The sequence below is a fragment of the Polyodon spathula genome, unplaced genomic scaffold (assembly GCF_017654505.1).
Source record: "Polyodon spathula isolate WHYD16114869_AA unplaced genomic scaffold, ASM1765450v1 scaffolds_1881, whole genome shotgun sequence".
NCBI lineage: Eukaryota > Metazoa > Chordata > Actinopteri > Acipenseriformes > Polyodontidae > Polyodon > Polyodon spathula.
This window is the reverse complement of record NW_024473356.1, coordinates 4,410-25,000: the sequence shown is the minus strand read 5'-3', so window position 1 is coordinate 25,000 and position 20,591 is coordinate 4,410. Positions and strand designations below refer to the sequence as shown.

Below are 20,591 nucleotides of genomic sequence, written 5' to 3'. Positions count from 1 at the left end.
TGAAAAAAAAATATATAAAAATTTAAAATAAACAGCTTGTGTGAAAATAAATTGGACTTGACGCGCCCGACGAGCGCTGAATAAATGGACCGCTAAGGATTAAAGGTCTCGTTTCCCAGCGGAGTGGTTCCGACCCGTTTAGGTGCTCACCTCCCCGGTCTGTAATGTGACCAACGAAAGTTTTGGCCCGCTGCAACATCTCGGGAGTAGCTTGAACTAAAGTACTTTTCCAGGTTGTGACCTCGCTGTCGAACGTTATCAAGCCAAAATGATCCTCTTCGTGAATGTCTTCTAAGATTTTCAGAAGGGCTTCCCGGGTCTTTCCGAGAAAGGAAAGCAGAAAGGATGCTGTGTTAGTGATTGGGATTCCTCCCAGTGCCACATTCATATAAACTGTATACTTAGCAAAAATATCTAGTTATCTAGTCGCTAAAACCCGTGAATTGCTATCTTGGGATTACGAGAATGCTGCAGCTTTCAAACTGCAGCCAGGCGCACGGATTAGAAACATTGTAACATTACACGCCACTAAATGCATTCAAGAGAAAAGTATTTTTCACAGTAATAACGTTGCACAGAGCACATGCGACATCACAAGTGAATGAAGCACCTGCTGTATTTTCTTCCCGTACATGGAGCCACTGCGGTCTATCACGAATACCACGTTCTTCCGCAACCTCGGCAGGTTGGTGGGCGCAAAATAGTGGACAAAGTATCCATTCACGATCTGAGAACAGAACAGAACCTTTAAAAACACACATGTACTAACAATATTTTTTCGACGACAGTCCCAGGGACAACGGGCCCCTCAACTCTCCCTGCATTACCTTTCCATCATCTAAAATTCTCTCATTTCTCACCTGTTCCTCTGGCATGTGCTCTCTGGATTGCTTCTGGTGTTGCTTTTGCTCGCTAACTACTCCAGCAAAAACTGCTTCTGGAAAGACACCCCCCGGGCTGAGAGGGAAACTTATCAGTGTTGCCCTGTGAACTGAACCCGGAGGTCAGGGAGGGGGGCCCAATCAATCACGGTCCTGGAGGGTCATTCCACTCCAGGTTTAACAGGTACCATTTTTTAACTACTTTAGGGTCTAGATGGAACTTGTAGTTGGTTCAGTTCAACAATTTAGAACAGGGTTGGAACACAGATCAGGCATGGAAGGGCGATCATTGGCCACCCCTGCAGTACGCCCTACATTGTGCGCTGAAGCGTGTTCAGCCTTTTTTCAGAAGCAGTGGTTTCCTGGAATAGCACGGTTAATAATGACCCGAGGAGAAACGAAGACAGACATTACTTCGCTTAAAAAGATTAGGAAGAATGGAGAGGGTGTGAAGTGATCTTTGAAGACAGCTGAAAGCCGCTCTCCACTGAGGAGCGAGTACCTGGACATCTCCTGCGGACTCTTCTCTCTTCACGTCGTATTTAATGGTGAACTCTCCGTCTAAGATGCTTTCAGAGCATTCCGGACACTTGCGCTGCTGCTCCAGTGTTGGTTCAAACACAACGTGGGCCTAAAAGAGGATTAGAAAACTCGGCTGAGAAATCGGCCAATCACTGATATGCATTTCTCACAATTCCGGTCAACATCCTGGGCGCTGTGATGTCACATGGACTTGGAACACTTGGAACACAATCTTCTGTTTTTGAAATGTATTGACGGTAACTCTGTCGTGTGTGGGAGCGAGCAGGGGGTCTCTCTGCAGGGGGGGGGTCTCGCATGCTGTTTCCGTATTTACTTCTCAAGCACGTTTGTATTACAGGGGACCACGTTTAGCAGGGTTAGCTGTGCAGGTAATCTCGTAGGTTTGAGCAGCTAAGCTTTGCTTCATCGTTCTTCTAAATGCACGAGATCTCTTTCTCAATAAGAGACACACAACACATGAACTTGACTTCTGAAGCAGGCGTGTGTTTCAGGGAAATGTATTGAGCACGATTGTTCTAGAATAGCAGTGCCGTCATTATCAGCTCTTCATACCTTGTCCTGGGTTAAAGTCTTCTTCACTGTCTCTGCCAAGTCATTGGTTAGAAATGTTGTGTGCACATCCAAAAAGCTAATGCCCTGAGGTTCGTAGATATGGGCATCGATCTGAAAAACAAACACACAGCAGGCAGGTTTAACGTGGCACACTGTTCTTCACAGAGACTTCCGAGACTGTGGGACTAGCCACGAAATCATTCTACTGCAAAAGACGAAAGGAAAAGTCCAACCTCTGAATAAATCAGCTGAAACTGCATTGCAAACTTTGGAGTTCCAATTAGGGAACTTAATTCCTGAACTGGTTTATAATCTTTTAAACATTTGTGAAGCTTTTAAAGTTCCTTCGGGGGTTCATCATCTTACTAAGGGGTCGCCCACCCCCTCCTGGAAGGGCCTGTGCCGTCCACACCTCCCCTTTCTCAGCTGCACTCACTGTACCTTGAAGTGCTTGACCAGCTGCTGCGGCCGCACTTTGATGATGAGCTCGTACTTCCCCAGGTGTCGCTTCAGCAGCTCCTCGTAGGTGAGCTCAAAGGTGACCTTGCTGAGCGCCGCGATGTTCACCGACACCTTGAACTCTTCCATCTTCCTCCCGGAGACCCTGGAGACAGTTTGAAAGCGCAGTCAGGACAAAGGCAGCTTCGCCGTCCCTCTCTGTGAAGCTGGACAGGGTAGCTGAGCAGATTGAAGAGTGATATGCACAGTTACACACACACTGACACGCACACGGGGCTTCATTTGGAAACTAGCAGAGCAGCTCTGAGTCAAAGACAGGCAGACAGAGACAGTCTTACTTGACCAGTCCAGCACTCTGCCCCTGGGACACGGCCTGATCATACTGCTGCTTGGCCTCTTCCTTCTTCTTCACCAAACCAACATACGTCTTTCCATCGATGGTCCTGTGCAAGGAAAGACGGACACAGCCCAGTCATTGAGAATCTGGATCAACGGATAGTGGACCTAATTCATAGTGGACCACCATCACAAAGCGCTTTACAAGAGACTAGGGTGTGTGAACTACGCATCAGCTGCAGAGTCGCTTACAACAACGTCTCCCCCCAAAGACGCTATAAATGTACAGGGTTTGGAAGAGTGCGTGTGGGCAGGGCCAGCGCCAGACTTTGTAGAAGTCACCATTCCGTAGAATTGTCTTTTTCTGGCCATGATTTGACAGATCCTTAATAATAATATATATGCTATGATAATGAGGTTAGACAAGACGCTATTTGTAAAGTAAAATGTGCCAATTATAGAATGTCTTTAAATGGTACATTTGAATAACTTGATGTCGCGATCAGCCAATAGCTATCGGCTTTACGAAGACCTGGGGAGGACGAAAGCCAATATGGAGTGAGAAGAGGCGGGACTAACGGGGGCCGGACGCACACAGTTCAGTTCAGTGAAAATGAAACGTTTCTAGCCCTTAACTGGCACAAAAATAGTGCATTCTCATATTTGCAATTTAATTTCTGTATGTTTGTGGGGGCCCACTCTGGCGTTGGGGCCCTGGGCTCCTGATTCCGGTTCTGTGCGTGCAGAACACTTTGCCCTGCAGATCAGTTATAAGTGGTTGTGTATTGTACATGCATCTTGTAACAACAGATAACATGCTAAGAGCATGCTAAGAGCATTTCAAACCTCTTGATAGCGTCATTACGGGTGAGGTTAAGAGACCTGTAAAACCTGTTGGAGAGGGGCTGTCCAAGACCAGGGTTGGAGACCCCCGCTCTAGACCATCTACAGCTCTACAGGGGCTCCCTGCCTGTTGGGGGAGCTTGGCGATACCCACATGCTGAAGTTGCTGATGAACGCATTTTTGGGCAGCTCCACGTCGAAGGTGACCTCTCTGGACGCGTTGGCCCGATTGGCCATGCGGCTGGTGAGCACATTGTGGGCGAAGCGGGAGGTGACTTTGCAGTCCACGTGGAAGCTGTAGATTTCCAGATCACTGCCACGCCCCTAAAATTATAAATAAATAAATACAAAGTGAATAATAATAACGCACTGCCTGTCTAACTGAACAAGCCAGGCCATGGTTTGCCTTGATCATCAGAGCCATGGCATCGACTCCACAGAGTGCTGAAAGGTGATAATATTGCTAAGGTTAATAAGATATTAAAACTCTGGTTGGCGCTCTTTTCATTCTTCAAGAATGTCTTTCACTTTTAAACAGTGCAGGTTAGTCATGGAACAGCATGTTCATCATCATGAAGGCACTTCACAGAGCGTTCTGTGTTATGCTGCTGAGCTCCAGTTAAACAACGCCTTTTGCTTGGCCACAGTCCAAGAGTACTGTTCATGAAAGCAGCCAGGATTGAAGCATGCCTCTGCACAGGGAGCTCCCAGAAACTTCGCTTTATCTAAACATGTGACATTAGACCTTGTCCGCAGGTCAAAAGGTCAAAACTGAAATGTTGAAAGAAATCTACTTAAATAATATTTACTTAAGCTTTTAAAAACACACACACACGCTAAATGCAAACTGGAATAATTATATATTATATATATATATATATTAATATATATATATATATATTATATATATATATATATATATTAAGATATATAATCAGATTATTTCATTTTTCTATAGTCTAAGTCTAAAGTACCTGAAAAAAAGTCAACCTGATTTTTTTTAAAAATGTAATTTTAATTTATGTATTAATTTATTTAGCGATTGTCGCAAATCCATTACCCCTTCACCCCTCAACACAAGTAAATGACGCGATGGTTGAGGTGAAACATTCTCACTTTAGTTTTGTCATTTATTATTTCTAATTGATCATTAACTCCTTCATAATAGAATTAGCCTCTTCAACACTTTTTTTAGTTTGTCAAAAGCAACAACAACAAAAAAACAAGAAAGTCACGTTCACAGGATTTTTAAAAATCATAATAATAATAATAATAATAATAATAATAATAATAATAATATAATATTATTATTATTATTATTATTATTATTATTATTATTATTATTATTATTATTATTATTATTATTATTATTCCAAGCTGGCTTGGGAAGCCACTTGTTATTGCAAATATTTTTTTATTTTTTTAATATTGTCGTTTTTCCTCCCAAAACCTTAAACTGCTCTTGTTTGCACATGGTGTAACCTGGTTACAGGTTAATGGTTACTATAGAACACATATAGAAACCTATATATGCTCTATCCAAAAATCACCCTGCCTTTAACCTCTCTGTTGTCAAATGTAAAACTAGCGTAAACTCCTTACAGTGCACACAGGGTTATGGTTACTGTATAACATTTAGAAACCCGTTTAACCGCTATTCAAAATTTACCTTGATCGTTACTTTTGACTTCTCCTTAAGGTTAAATGTAAAACTAGCTTTTGTATCTCCTTCTAGCATGTGGATGGGGTCATGGTTACCATGGTGTTTAACTAAGGAAGTATTTTCAATTGAAACTGCTGCCTAAGACTGGTCTGTCGCTGACACTTGTGCTGCAGCTTGCCAGAATTTCCAACTGGTACCGAGCTTGGAAGCCATAAAACTCAAATCAACAAACCCTTCCCTATTTACATTAACAGTATTCCTAAGCAATCTGCTGGATTCTTAATACCTCAACGGTGGGCATCTCCTGTTATGTTTTCAACTATTTTATGTACTTTACAGTTTTTTTTGAAAGTTTAGGAGACTTATTTTAGCGTTGTTCACAGCACTTCACCTACGATATACAATCACGACACCAGCAAGTTATGCTTTTTGAAAAGCAAACTCTGCTCCTGTAGCATCATTTTAAATGTGATAGTCATAAGTACAATTTTTCATTCTATTAAGAACATAAGAACATAAGAAAGTCTACAAACGAGAGGAGGCCATTCGGCCCATCTTGCTCGTTTGGTTGTTAGTAGCTTATTGATCCCAAAATCTCATCAAGCAGCTTCTTGAAGGATCCCAGCATCTTGAAGGATCACTTAAACGGGGTTTACCCATTGAAACCGAGGGCTCGTTTATAAGGTGGTCCTGGAAAACAATAGAATGACAATTACAATGTACAATCACAATAAAAACAGGTACGGATTGAACTTAAATCAGCTGCATACAGAGATCAGAAGCACTGGCAGCAATGTCTCTAGCTGTTAATGTGGACTGGAGCAGAAGCACTGGCAGCAATGCCTAAATACAGAGGGTAAGATTATCAAATTCCACCATCATACTATGCTGGATACAATTCCACGTCTTCAGAAGCTGATAAGTTCGTTTTTTTTCAGTTGATAAGTTAGTTTTCCTGCAAGCGTTCAAACCCCTAGAACAGCCAAATGAACAGAATTCTGAGCAATTAAAGACTTTGATACCTGAGCGGCTTGTAGAATAAAGACTCTGTTACTGTACCTGCATGGACCTCTTCTGAGGGAGAACGACGGTTGATATGAACGCTGGAAAGAAAAGGAACAACGCAAAGCACAGGGAAGCCTCCATGCTGAGATGAGAGTAGGCAGAACCCGTGCAAGCTCTTTCATAAGAATACAGCCCAATCTTTGTTATACCTGCTGTTTACCCGTCAGCAAATCATTCACAGTGCCTGTTCAATGATATACCGAGTACTGGAAATGTACTGGCAAGAGTTACAGGATCTGTTCAACACAAGGGGTGGAGCGGGGAGTTCAATCTGTTGGAATGGAGAATTTGCGATTGCATGTGAAATGCCTGCGATGGGAAGAGTTTGTAAAAACGACGTCAGGCTCAGCAAGTGTTTGGCTACTCCTTCGTGTTTTATTTTGCTGTTACAGGGAACTTAATAAGAACTTGTTTTTTTTTTTTCTGTTTTGGAACATCTGTGTGTGACCCTGTCTCATACCGCTAAATTACACCCAGTCGAGCCTGCCTCCTAAAGGACTACAGCTCCCAGCATCCCTCACTGTTGCCTCTAGTGCAGAGGCATGCTGGGAGCTGTAGTTTGCATCAAATATAGTTGCGAGAGAGAGGTTGAGATTGTGTTGCTCTGCGACTATAACCACCCTGGGGTGTAGGCGGTGTTCATTTCAAGAGATTTGCTTTATTTGCCTGTCAGTTCTTGCAACATTCAGTCAGGACTGGTGTGTACTTTAGTTTTTGTTTTTGGCTAGCAGTTATAAACCGTGCTTGGCATCCCATCTACAAACCGGGCACCTGCTGTCTTAACAGCAAATAAATAGTGCCAACCGTTCGTGAGTTTTGACAAGTAATTGACACGCCTTAAAAACAGACCCCTGGCGACCGCTGTATTCAGGTCTCACTGGACTGTATTGGTTATCAATCAGGCAGCTGACTGACTACCTGCGCCAGGTGATTCTAAAGACACCTGTGCACTATAAACAGCTGCTGTGGAGTAACCCTAAAACGACACAGACTGACAAAGAGTGTTTTGTATTTATTCTGTTCACATCGGACTGTAGATCATTTATTAATCAAAGCGTATGAACTAAAACTGTACCACAGTAGACACGGTACAGCGAGTGAGCTAGCCCTTCTACAGAGTAGTTGTGCGTCCATATACCAGTTTGCGATGTTTCAAAATATGTTTTACCACATTTTGACTATTAGAGCGCAGGGCTTTTGCTGTGGGGAACATCTACAAGGGCAATCCCGTCACCAGTCTTCAGACATGATAGCAAACTATAACAATAACGCAATTGATTACTTATAGCTCAACTAAAATAGGCTATGGTGGTGTTTACAGGAGGAGCTGTCTGTGAAGGAATGTGGAAGCACGGTGCATTTACTCTCCCACAAGGACAAAGCGTGGGCAGAAACAGAATTGAGGGCAGTCTCTGGGACAAATGCAAACGGTAAAGTTCAGAGCCTTGGTCTTGTGTGCTGAGAATCAGTTTAGCCTTGCGATTGGTGTGTAAAGCAACTACACAAGGTAAACTGAGCACAGTATACAACAAACACTGCTGTGCACACACACAGCGAGGGTGCTGGAGCAGCTACATCAGATAGCAAAGTAATTTCGTTCAGCGTTGGAAAACGTCTTGCAGCTAAATTGATATAGGCCCACTTGCATAAGCCTTTGCAAAGTGACCACATCTACCGTTCGATTTAATACAATTTTTTTTTTGCAATATCAGTACTGTACTTAAAATATTTGAACTTGTACAGCCACGATTCAAATCAAACCTACAAAATCTCACTTGCATTAAAACGAAAGAAATGTAAGATTTATTTTTCCATGCATAGCAATCTAGACTTGTGACTGTCCCCTGCTTACCAGTTAAAACTGGACAGCATCCAAACAGTTGTGGCACACTACGAATATGGACTCAGGGATTATTGGTATTTCTAAAGTAAAAACTAAAATAGCAAAACCTACCTGTTAGCAGAACTCGTGTCCTTTCCAACATCGACTCGATACCTGGCTCGTGTTCGGCACGTCAAGCAGCGGTCTAAGACTCTCACGAGATGAATAATAATATAATAGTAATAATAATCTTTATTTTTATATAACACCTTTCATGGTGGACCACCATCACAAAGCACTTCACAAGATACGAGGCTAGGGTGTGTGAGCCATGCATCAGCTGCAGAGTCACTTACAACAACGTCTCACCCCACAGACGCAGCACATGGAGGTTCAGTGACTCGCTCGGGGTCACACACATGGAGTCAGTGGCTGCGCTGGGATTTGAACCCAGGATTCATCCTGGTTCTAAACCAGTTTCTTTAACCACTGGACCACACAGCCACCTGCTTTTACATTATATACAGAAATCTAGTCTTAGGGTTAGGGTAGGGTTTATAAACTAAATATTGATCATTGGTATTGATAACCCATGGTATAGTGATAATATAAACATGCATGTTATTTTTTATGCAATATATGAAAAAGTGCAACTGACCCGAAGGTGGATATAAACCACCCATTTAGATTCGTGTTTTTTTAATCTAATACTAATCCAGAAAAAAAAAAGATACTGGGTCCTAAGAGAGCGAGTGGGACCTCCTCTTACAGCGAATGTCTTAATTTGTATTCCTACTCCCCACTGGAGAAGTTAAAAAGAGAGATACAACTTTAGGAGCGAGTTGGTTCGGCTGTTTACGATATTAAACGCTTCATTTTTCCACAACACTCGCTCACGTTTGGTCACCTTCACAACCTTTGCATGAAACTGGGGTTTCCCGTATTCTGCTGGTATTAACACAGCACCTCTCTGCGCTTACAGGCATTTGGATTCAGTGAAATAGTTGTTTATTTACTACCGTCCTTCTCGCGGTTGAGTATATTAAATGTGATAAAATATGCTTTTTTCTCTTAAGAGACCGACGTCACGGTGCATTCATAAATACTGACATATGCTTTTAAAGGAAGAGGAAGCATTTTTGAGTTACAGGTACCAATGCACCTGACCCCCAAAAAACTGTGTACAATTTATTTATATCTTTATTCATTGCTGCATTTGCAGTCTGGAGCCCTGTAATAATAATAATAATAATAATAATAATAATAATAATAATTATAATGTGCATAGTTCTTGGAAACAAAGGTTTTTCAAAAGTTTTTCAAACATCAGTGTTTTTCAAAATATTGAATACTTATCTAATTATATATATATAATATATATATATATATACAGTATAGACACACATTAATGTATGCGCATGCTTGTATTAGCAGACACAATTTTACTTAAAAACAAAACATATCGATAATCATATCGTCAAGAAAAATATCGTGGGTCATCGGCACACCCCTAAACTGTATAGACACAAATCCTCCCCCATCCGAACCTCTCTTCAGAAGCTCTCTCCCCAGACTTCATGTGTGACAGGCTTTCACATTGCTGTCATCAGCCACTGAGCCCACAAACAAATTTCCTTTAATGAAATGCAATCAACACACATATACACTCGACACCACACTCAATGCAGTCCCTTGTTGTATTTTATTAATCGGGTTATTTAGAGTCTCTTTTGCAACATTTTAATGAGATTGCATGAAGCACATCCTCAGAACAACTACAGTGCAGTACAGCCTTTTCTACATTTAAAAAGGGTCTATTGTGTACAAGGAGAGAGAGAGAGAGAGAGAGAGAGAGAAGAGAGAGAGAGAGAGAGAGAGAGAGAGAGAGATTTTGAGTTTTTGGAGTAGAAAGTTTATTCTTTTGTTTTCAAAAATATTTTTGTATTTTAGTCAAATTTAGTCTTGGTGTTGAGGTGTCCTCAAGTGGCTGAAATTCTTGAGTTTTCTTGTCCTTCAAGACCCTTCAAGAACTATCTAAACTCACCTGTGAGTTTTATGGTGTCTTAAGGTTTGATAAGCGACTCTTCAGAAATTCACTATGTTGAGAAGATTTCTCTCTTTGTGAGTCTGCTGGTGGATTTTCAAGGAACTTAAATAAGCAAAACTCATTCCACACTCAATGCAGTCATAGGGTTTCTCTCCTGTGTGAATGCACTGGTGTGATTGAAGACTTCCTAGCCGCGCAAAACTCATTCCACACTCAATGCAGTCATAGGGTTTCTCTCCTGTGTGAATGCACTGGTGTGACTGAAGACTTCCTAGCCGCGCAAAACTCATTCCACACTCAATGCAGTCATAGGGTTTCTCTCCTGTGTGAATGCGCTGGTGTGACTGAAGACTTCCTAGCCGCGCAAAACTCATTCCACACTCAATGCAGTCATAGGGTTTCTCTCCTGTGTGAATGCGCTGGTGTGACTGAAGACTTCCTAATCGCGTGAAACTCATCCCACACTCAGTGCAGTCATAAGGTTTCTCTCCAGTGTGAATGCGCTGATGTCTTTTAAGGTCTGACAAGCAACTGAATCTCCTCCCACACTCAGTGCAGTGATGAGGTTTCTCTCCTGTGTGAATGCGTTGGTGTCTTTTAAGACTTCCTACTCGTGTGAAATTCTTCCCACAGTCAGAGCAGTGATAAGATTTATCTCTTGTGTGAATGCACTGGTGGATGTTAAGGTCTAATAAATGACTGAATCTCTTCCCACAATCACCACAGGGAAATTTAGCCCCTCCTGTGCGATTCCCTTTTGCAGCAAGAGAGAAAAACAAGAGAAAAAAAACAAAGGTTATTGTACAGTCAAACCTGCTTAATATCACTCCTGTTAATACCAGCCTCCTTACATTATCATCACACTGAAATTTGCCATGCAGAATATAATGGGAGTCAATAAGGACAAATGCTTGAGAATCACTTTGATTATTAACACACTCTGGTTAATATCACCCACATTTACCAGTCACTGATTTCCGCCCCTCTTAATATCACTGTGAGGAATACAAGTATAAGATCGGGTTTACATGCAAGTGCTGTATTAAAATATTTCTTCTGGTGACACTTAGCAACCCGACTGGATTTGGCATCATCCACTGATGAGACATGTGATCCCAGCACCACTATGAAGCTGTGGGAGCTCTTTCTCCCTCCCTTTAACCCTTAATTAATTTCATTGTTAAGCCTTCACTGAATACCAGATTGTTTAAATTAGCGAAGCGCTACTAGAAACGAATGCAGTGGGAATTAACAAGCTGAATGTGGCGATCAGAGTCAGAACGACATGCAGGATCAAATAGAAACAGAAAACCAGAAGCCCTAAATATATGTGCTGCAGTATTGCAAAGGGTCTCGGAATACATCTATTATTTAAGAGCGGTTAGCTGTGTATTTTTTAATTATACTTTTTAAATCTTATGGATTTTCTTGTTGTTAAAGCGCTCTGTGATGGTGGTCCACTAGGAAAGGCGCTATATAAAATAAAGATTGATTGATTGATATAGTAACAGAAGTTAATGTGAAACAAAAATAGGCTATTTGTAGTTTGAACAGTGAACTGTACTGTAGAGTGAACGATCGATTTCAGCTCTGTGTTACTATAAGGGTTTATTCAGCCTACATGCCAAAAATTCTAATAACACTACTTCTGGAAATAATGTGTACAGTTCTTCATGCGGTCATAGCTAACCAAAATGCTACTAGTCCTACTGACTGTGAGCCAGCCGTTTGATCAAACAGGAACTTTGCCCTCAGAAACTTTCAATGCGCAAAATGACAAGATTCCTTGCTGACGTGCTGGCGCAGATTCAAACCCAGGAATGTCACTAAGTTGGGTACGTTATATAAATAGATTTCGTTTTTACATGTGCTTGCGCATAGTCACAACAATTAATTCCACAATGCTGTTGTGAACAAAAAATGCATGGCAATAGACGGTGAGAAAAAAACAAACACCAAAATGTTGGGAACCACTGTTTTAGAGTTTAGTTACCAGTTTCAGCAAGATTAACAGTCAGCTCAATGTTTCTTGTTTTGTATAGTTACCTCTAAATCCCAGTTCACATTCAGGTGGACAATCATCACGCAGGCTGGATCCCAGCTTGTTGTTCTCCTCAAGTGCACAGACATTATTTTCAGTAGGATCTTCCTCTGCGATGGGGACACGTTCCTGTTCTATGAATTCCTCTTTAACAGGAACACATTCCAGTCGAGGGACCTCTTCATCTTTAACACACGCCAGCTCTGTAACCTGCTTTAGACTCGCACACCACTCCTGGTGAAAGGACTCCTCTTGTGTGTAAACTGCTTCTATCCTTGGCCCCTCTTGTGCTTCATATTTAGGTATAGCGTGGCTCTCTTTGGGATCTGTGTGAAAGAATTGTACAACATTATAACTCTTACTGACTAGCCAGGTTCCTCTACAAAGCCAGCCCCTTGTCAACTCTATTGAGAGCTGTCATTGGGTCATTACGCTGAAACAATGTAGGAGGGGGTGCTTTTTCATTGGATATTTATTTATTTTTAAACAGATACAGTCACATTCCCCTGAGCTGGGAATGAGGCTGGATCCAACATTGCTTCTGAAGTATCTGTGCTAGAGGGGTGAGCAACGCCTCAAATTGAAGCTGAAAAGAATTTTTGAAATTAAATAAAGAACATTTCACCCCACTCACATCTCCCTGTTTTATAAATATTGCCCAGTTATCAAATAAAATATGTATTACAACTCCTGTCAACCTGCTGCGTTATTTGCCTTGACTTGAAGGTTGTATCAAAGTAAACCCCTCAATTATTTCTATGCATTAGACTGGAATTTGAAATGCATTTTTTATACAACTGAGCCTTATACTTTTCATTACAGTGGTTTAGAGATACTATATAATTCTGTTAATCAAGTTTAACTTTCTTTTTTGCATTTCTGAGCCCACCCTATGATCCTTAGACGTGTGCCCCCTGTTGAAAACCCCTGGTTTCAGTAATCAACTAACCTGAGACAGCTGTGTGTAATTTACCGGGAGAAGGTCGGTATAAAAGCCCTGAGTAAACAAGACCTGTGAGGTTGTGCGAGGGTGAAGACCTGTTTAGAGCCGAGTCCTGACAGAGAGACTGAATCACTGAACTTGAGTCTCTGTTTTTGTAACTTCATAATTGCAAATGCTCTGATTTTGTCAGTAAGCAGGTAGCCAACTAACAAAAGAACCTAAAAAGCTTAATTAGCGCTTCTAGAAGAGTTAGGGTTTGTTTTGTTTATTTGTATTTTACTTAAGTGTCAAATCGAAGAGAAAGTGCAAACTTGCAGTTACTTTACTGTATTTAATCTCTTGAACTGCCCCGATATCAAGTCGCGCTGTGTTTTCTATTTGCTTTTATTAGGACTGAAGTTTGTATCTTGCTCTTAATTGTACTGTAATTCTTTATGTATTTTATTGTATACAATTGTAAGGCGCCCAGGGTAAGGGCGTCGACTAAAAAATAATAATAATAATAATAATAATAATAATAATAATATAGTATTGTTGCAGTGTGTTGTGTCTAAATACATTTGTGGCAAACAGTTTAATCAAACAAGAAAAACAGATTTGCTGCTGTATATTGATATCAAAGACCGCAGATCATCAGCCCAATCTTCAATACTTCTCAATGGAACTCGCTTGTTTAATTTACCAGGATAGCCATTGAAGTCTCCAAATTAGACTGATCAAGGTTCACCAATACAGACCAGTACTTTTAGTCTGCAGAAACCCCCTTTAAATCTTGAGTAGACTAGGTGGGATTTACAGACCAGGACTTTCTTATAGTCTGGAGAATGAATTAGACTGGTGTGCTATCAGGACAGTGGAGTTGGGTTATTAACGGGACTCATAATAACGCGTTAAAAGCGTCTGAAGAGAACAATCTAACCAAGACCTCACCAAAAAAATGAATAAGAAGCTATTTAAAGAGTTAGTTGACCAGGCAATACCATCAAAAATATCCCTCTCACCTTGTAATAGTCCCTGGTTCCCGTTCCTGCGGCAGTCTTGTTCACTCCAGTCGGGGTTCATGTTTCTGAGAGGTTGGTTACTGTCCGCATCTGCAGCGCTCATGCATTCCCGCACCGCTTTCAACTCGCTCTCTGATATTTCCAATCTCAGCTTCAGCCTTTCATTCTCTTTCTCCTTCCCAGCCATTGCAATCTGAAACTCGTTCAATTTACTGCCCACAACTCTTGTGATTTCCCACAAGACGGTGTCTACAGCCGCTTTCACTGCGTGCTCGATGGCAGAGCCGAGCTCGTCTTGCAAGAGCGAAACGGACACGCTGACGTCCATCCTCGCTGAGTCTGAGAATCGTGTAGCAGAATCCTGTTTGATTTTAATTTAGTATTGATTAATGGAGAATTAACATGCATATACAATCACCTCGTGTGGTAAAGAATGAAATAAACAACAGACTCGTTTTATTTTTGCAAGGAGTAACTTTCGCGCTGCACTCTCTGAGTTGTGAATTAAACAGAACAGGGAGTCTTTGTTTCAGAACTCGGTGCAGAACAGAAAATACATAAATCATAGGAAACGTGTTTTAATCCCACGTAATCTGCTTTAAACAGCAAAGGGGGTAAAAACCAGCAGCCTCTCTCTGCACAACACAACCAAAGCAAGCGTTTACATGTCCTGCACCGTCACTAGAGTAGTAGGTGTGCCGTGTGTGGTCATCGTTATTGGCTGCAGGAATCTCACTGAACCCGCCTTGCGAGACTGATTGGCTGGCTTCCCTGTCGAAACAAGGGCGGGATCGCGTTGAGAAGACTAGGCTGTAATGGAGTTGGTTTTGGCTGCTGCTGTGCTGTGTTTTTCTACGCAATATATCCTGGTGAATCCTGAAATGCACTTGTTCAGTGTGGTGTAGGACGCCCAGACCCTCCACAGTATTATAACACACCCTGTCTAGAGCAGGGCTTCTCAAACTCGGTCCTGGGGACCCCCTGCTGTGGCTGCTGGTTTTCATTCCAATCCAGCGCTCAGTTACTGAACCAGACCCATCATTGAACTGATCATGTGCTTAAAGAGACCTTTTTTCACTTGTTTTCGGCTCTTGAACATTTGCAGTTCAAGTTAGCTATAACATTTGAGAACTGCAACTGCTCAAGAGCTGAAAACAAGTTAAAAGGTCTAATTAAGCTTATAGCAGGATGTTGATTTAACATCTCGTGCACAGGATGGAGCACAAGGAGGCAAAGTGACTTGCTCAGGGTCACACAGTGAGTCAGTCAGGGGCAGAGGTGGGATTTGAACCGGTTGACCTTCTAGTTATAAACGCTGGACTTTAATCACTGGACCACACAGCCTCCTAAATTGCACGTGATTTGAGGGAATGTTGTGTTTTCAAGCACTTCGTTCTGTAAGGTTTGGAGAAGTAACAACGCAACCAGTGACACAGTGAGAGAGTTGAACACAGTTTCACATATTTAATTCACACTGTCGTTTCTGTAGTCGTAATACAGTGCAGCGCAGTGCACTACATTTCAAAATGGAATGTAAAAACTCAACAAAAATGAAGGTTTGATTTGAACCTACAGGAGAGCACTTTGATCCCTGACGGTGTTTTGATATTGAACGTTTGCAGTGACCCATGTACCCCTCAACTGACTTGCAACGTGGGATGTGAGAGTCTGGTGCTTGTGTGAATAACTTCCATGCAATTTGTTAGATGTAGCCTCTTGATTTCAAAGGAAAGGTTTACAATTGATTAGATTAATCTCTGTCATGCATTGCTTTTGTAGCATTACTCTTAAATTTAAAAAAATATATATTTTATTGTGGTTCACTTTTAAACTTAGTTCTGCACAAACAGGATCAATTAGATTAAAAATGCACCATCGGAGACACTTTTATCCACTAATTACAGGACATCCAAGTTTAATGACAATTAGCTAGTTTTGTCAACATGGGAATATCCTAGGAGCTGCCTTTATTTTGATGTGTTTATATTGAACGATTTATTGATATTGACTAGAAACATGCATCGCCTGCGAAAAAAATACCTTTCTGTCCATTTGAGCTAGCTTGACCAGACTTTGATACAAACAACATACACCTGTCCGCTACCAATCCCCATAGTTATCCTGTTTTAAGCAATGGTACACATATGGCAAGAGATCTTGAATTGTAAGGTGTCCGATGTTACAACCAACCCCATGGCCACGGTCAGATGTAGCATTCTGTGAAGAATAATGAAATAAATAACAACACATTTCATTTAACTCAAGAAATGAACGTTTTATTGAACACGATCAATTTTCACTTGAAGAAAATATGTTTATATTTAACTCAAAAACGGAATATCTTTATTGAAAAATAAAAACGTTCAAGATTAACATACATGTGCTTGGATAAAAGTGTCTGGGGTCTTCATAAATCTGCAAATAAAATAAGCTGTGAGGAAAAGGAGGACATTTTTACCTTCGTTTTTTCACATTTGCACGTACTTCTTTTACTGAGCACACTCTTAAACTCGGGGGAGACCTTTAAGGACGGCAGAGATGTTTTAAACTCCTGTAAATGGTTTTGTTCATGCACTAGGTGTTCAATAAGTCCAGACAACTTTTTTTTAATAATCAAGAAAATCACACAGACTCATTTAATTTGATAAGGAATCAGAGCAGTAATAGTGCTCCTTGAATTTATTAAATGCTTAAAAGTGGATTGGATGATTGCAAGCCACAGCAAATCCCAAGCAATAGGCAGTCTGGGCAATCCAGTGTTTTTAACAGAATCAATACTTCATTACAGTAATAGAGGTATGCTTAACCCTTAGGTTGGCCATGCAAAGCTAAAGCACCCATCGCTAAATCCTAACACATTCAATATATCACTCTCCAAAGCTAAAACATAATTTCTATACCTTATAGCAACGCATCAATATAAATAAGATATACATTCAAAAGCGTTCTTGCCTTCCACTATATGGAAGTGTAGTTGTAGAATACAATGTAAAAACAAGAGCTGTCTTCAAAGGCAGACTTCTTAATATGACCAAACAGCAACCAGCTTTTTCAGAGATCCTCAGAGCACGCACCACACTACTTGTAGTCAGTAAGTCGAGTGATGCTTGACCTCATTTTTTTTTGTGGAGTTTATGTTTTGCTTCTTATGTCAGAAGACACAATTAAATCTAATTATTTGCTCTGTTTTGACAGCTCTTTGTGTGAATAATATATTTCAGAAGGTAATGATGACTCCCTTTTCAAAAGGAATTGCATGTGAGCTCTGTGTGTGTGTATATAATGTTACGCTCAATCTGCGATTTCTGACATTGTGAATGCGTTATTCTCTCAGTGAAAACAAAGACCTTGGTAGGCTAATTTGAAGATAAGGCTGATTCCTAGATAGCCTATTGTAGTGTGAATCACGTGTGACATATGCAGCCATTGCCACCGTCACACAAACTGCAACCATGGCAACAGGCGTGAGGCGGTAACAAGATTGAAACCGCGTGCATTGAGAAAAGCACGACAAATATGGAGCAATTTACACTGAACAGAAAGAACATGCAATCACTGAAATGTTTTTACTGGTTTTTTTAAATATGCAGTTTAAATGTTGATCAATGCGAAGTTGTCTTGAAAGAACCGCTGTATAAGGATGTCGAATTAAATTTGGTCGTTTCTTCATTATTCTGATAGAGAAAAATGCCAGATCCTGTTATAGTGAACGACCTGACAGAACCAACCTATTTTCACATGTGCTTTTTATTTTACATGCTCTGTTTAAAATATTTTTCAGAGTAAAACAGGTTTAAAAGGCATTGAATCGCAAAAGGATCTCCAGCCAAGCCCCACCCCTTGTTCGCTGTATTTTTCACATACCTCTTTATAGACGTGCACACTGATAAATCCTCTCCTGATCACTCGTTTTATCATCAAACTCCTCAATAATGCGACCCAAGTCATTATTTTATTACTATAACATCTCAAAAAGCTTTGCAAATGTCTGCGATATTCTTTGAGCGCTGGATGCAGAAGCAGCTATCTCCTTTGTTTATGTCCGTCTGTAGTGCCTGGGGCTTTTTTCAGCTTCATGTGGCTCCTGTCAGTCTCACTCGGCCACTGAAAGGTTTTTTCTGCTTTTTTCAGGAGGAAAAATAACTAGAGACCTGTGCTTGACGTCTTTTTGATGACGTCAGATTGGAAAGGGAAAATTGTAATGTCGGACCTGGTCCGACACAGGACCGCAAAGGGTTAAGGTCTGACACGTGAAACTCTTCAAGCATTCACTGCATTGAGAAGATTTCTCTTTTTGTGAGTCTGCTGGTGGGTTTTCAAGGAACTCAAATATGTGTAACTCTTTCCACACTCCGCACAGCGATAAGGCTTCTCCCCTGTGTGAATGCGCATGTGTTTTTTAAAGTCTGATAAATTACTGGAACTCCTCCCACACTCGGTGCAGTGGTAAGGCTTCTCTCCCGTGTGAAAGCGCTGGTGTCTTTTAAGGTTTTGTAACATTGTGAAACTCCTCCCACACTCCGTGCACTGATAAGGTTTCTCTCCTGTGTGAATGCGCAGGTGTGATTGAAGATTTCCGAACTTTGTGAAACACCTCCCGCACTCTGTGCACTGGTAAGGTTTTTCTCCGGTGTGAATGCGCTGGTGGACTTTAAGATTACCTAACTCTGTGAATCTCTTCCCACATTCAGAGCAGGGATGAGGCTTCTCTCCTGTGTGACTGCGCTGGTGGATTTTAAGCTTCGCTAAACACGTGCAACTCTTCCCACAATCAGCACAGAAAAATGGAGGCCTTCCTGAGGGATTCCCTTTAGCAGCTAGAGAAAAGAGAAGAAAGGTTATCTGGCAGTATTCTTATACATTCACTGTTCTGCAGGGCTTCCCCTCATAACCATGACCAACTCCTTAGAATTAACTCTGATGAGAATGCTGTCAAACCTACTTGTGAAGGATCCCTTCCCTTGTTAAAACGGCACGGGCATTGTTTATTGTAAATAATATCGAAAGCATAATTTCTTACCTGTGTTCTGAATCGGGGATCCAGGTGGCGAGGTTCTTCCTGTAACAAGAAAAAATACCTCAGGTTGGTTTAAAAGAAAAAGGTAGCTGTTGGCTATGGAGCCGAGTTTCCTCTTAAATGTGAATGTACTTACCATCAGGGATGCTTGCCTGGGTCTGATCCGGGAGGGATCCTGCAAATAAATAGCGAAAGGCGAAAAAAATAAGTAAACTCTAACAAGCAAACTCATGTGCTATTATATCTGAAAAAGGATGCGTTCAGATATAATGCAGTGTTAGTTTATTTTACACTTACCTGTCTGCCGAGAGCGGAGGTGTGCAATTTTAGTTTGCGTTTCTGAGCTTTGAAAAGGGCGCCGTGCACCTGCTCTTGGGGATGTGGGGGCGCTAGTACATCCGCACTTCATCGTCAAGGGGCAGTTATTATAGAGGGTAAACCCTGCCACTGGCACGGGACACAACTGATGGCTCCCCCGTCTTGTCGGCTCGAGGTCATGAGGCTGGCGCATCCCTATCGCGGGGCACCTCTGAGCTGACAGATGGTTTGGTGGAGTGATTCAATCAGACCTGTAAGCAGCTGTTGAGATGATTTGAGCCAAGAGCAAAAACACAGGGCAACACTTGCCCCCTACCTCCTTTTTGCAGCGAGAGAGGTGCTGCAGAGTTCGACAGGCTTCTCCCCCTTCGAGCTCTTGCACGGCCGACAGCCTCGCGGCATCCTCGATCTGCTGGGAAGAGTATTGTTTAAAACCTTAGTTCTTGTTACGCTTTTAATGTGATACTAATTGTGTAGCTACTAACAACCAAACGAGCAAGATGGGCAGAAACTTTCTTATGTTCTTATATAACACTTCTAGAGTTTAGTAACCAGTTTCTGCAAGATTAGTAGGCACATCAATGTTGGTTGTTCAGTATAATTACCTCTAAATCCCAGTTCATATTGAGGTGGACGATCATCACGCAGGCTGGATCCCAGCTTGTTGTTCTCCTCAAGTGCAGAGACATTATTTTCAGTAGGATCTTCCTCTGCGATGGGGACACATTCCTGTTCTATGAATTCCTCTTTAATTGGGACACATTCCAGTCGAGGGACCTCTTCATCTTTAACACACGCCAGCTCTGTAACCTGCTTTAGACTGGCACACCACTCCTGGTCAAAGGACTCCTCTAGCGTGTAAACTGCTTCTATCCTTGGCCCCTCCTGTGCTTCAGGTTTAGGTATAGCATGGCTCTCTTTGGGATCTGTGTGAAAGAATTGTACAAAATTAGAACTCTTACTTACTAGCCAGGTTCCTCTACAAAGCCAGCCCCTTGTCAGAATCCTACTGAGAGAGGTCACTGGGTCATTCCGGTGAAACAATGCATGAGGTGTTTTT

At 41.5% G+C, this 20,591-nt stretch overlaps 3 protein-coding genes across 3 annotated transcripts; all 3 read right to left on the bottom strand.

The window, feature by feature from the left end:
* Window positions 1-22: 22 nt before the first annotated feature.
* LOC121310239 (inter-alpha-trypsin inhibitor heavy chain H3-like) lies at window positions 23-6,529 on the bottom strand. The gene is made up of 8 exons (XM_041243543.1): window positions 6,337-6,529; window positions 3,769-3,938; window positions 2,774-2,878; window positions 2,418-2,580; window positions 1,977-2,087; window positions 1,384-1,512; window positions 611-727; window positions 23-319 (listed from the first exon to the last, which is right to left on the bottom strand). Exons 1-8 carry the CDS (start codon window positions 6,421-6,423, stop codon window positions 23-25), a joined length of 1,179 nt encoding a protein of 392 aa, XP_041099477.1. The 5' UTR covers window positions 6,424-6,529.
* A 3,514-nt stretch (window positions 6,530-10,043) lies between these two features.
* Window positions 10,044-12,321, bottom strand: LOC121310240 (gastrula zinc finger protein XlCGF7.1-like; the record flags this gene model as incomplete). Its single annotated transcript, XM_041243544.1, has 2 exons — window positions 10,044-10,965; window positions 12,258-12,321. Coding segments are annotated over 2 exons (780 nt in total), but the record flags the coding sequence as incomplete, so codon positions are not given.
* A 6,041-nt stretch (window positions 12,322-18,362) lies between these two features.
* LOC121310238 (zinc finger protein 239-like) lies at window positions 18,363-19,724 on the bottom strand. Its single transcript, XM_041243542.1, has 4 exons — window positions 19,511-19,724; window positions 19,350-19,388; window positions 19,217-19,255; window positions 18,363-19,013 (listed from the first exon to the last, which is right to left on the bottom strand). Exons 1-4 carry the CDS (start codon window positions 19,722-19,724, stop codon window positions 18,457-18,459), a joined length of 849 nt encoding a protein of 282 aa, XP_041099476.1. The 3' UTR covers window positions 18,363-18,456.
* Window positions 19,725-20,591: the final 867 nt, after the last annotated feature.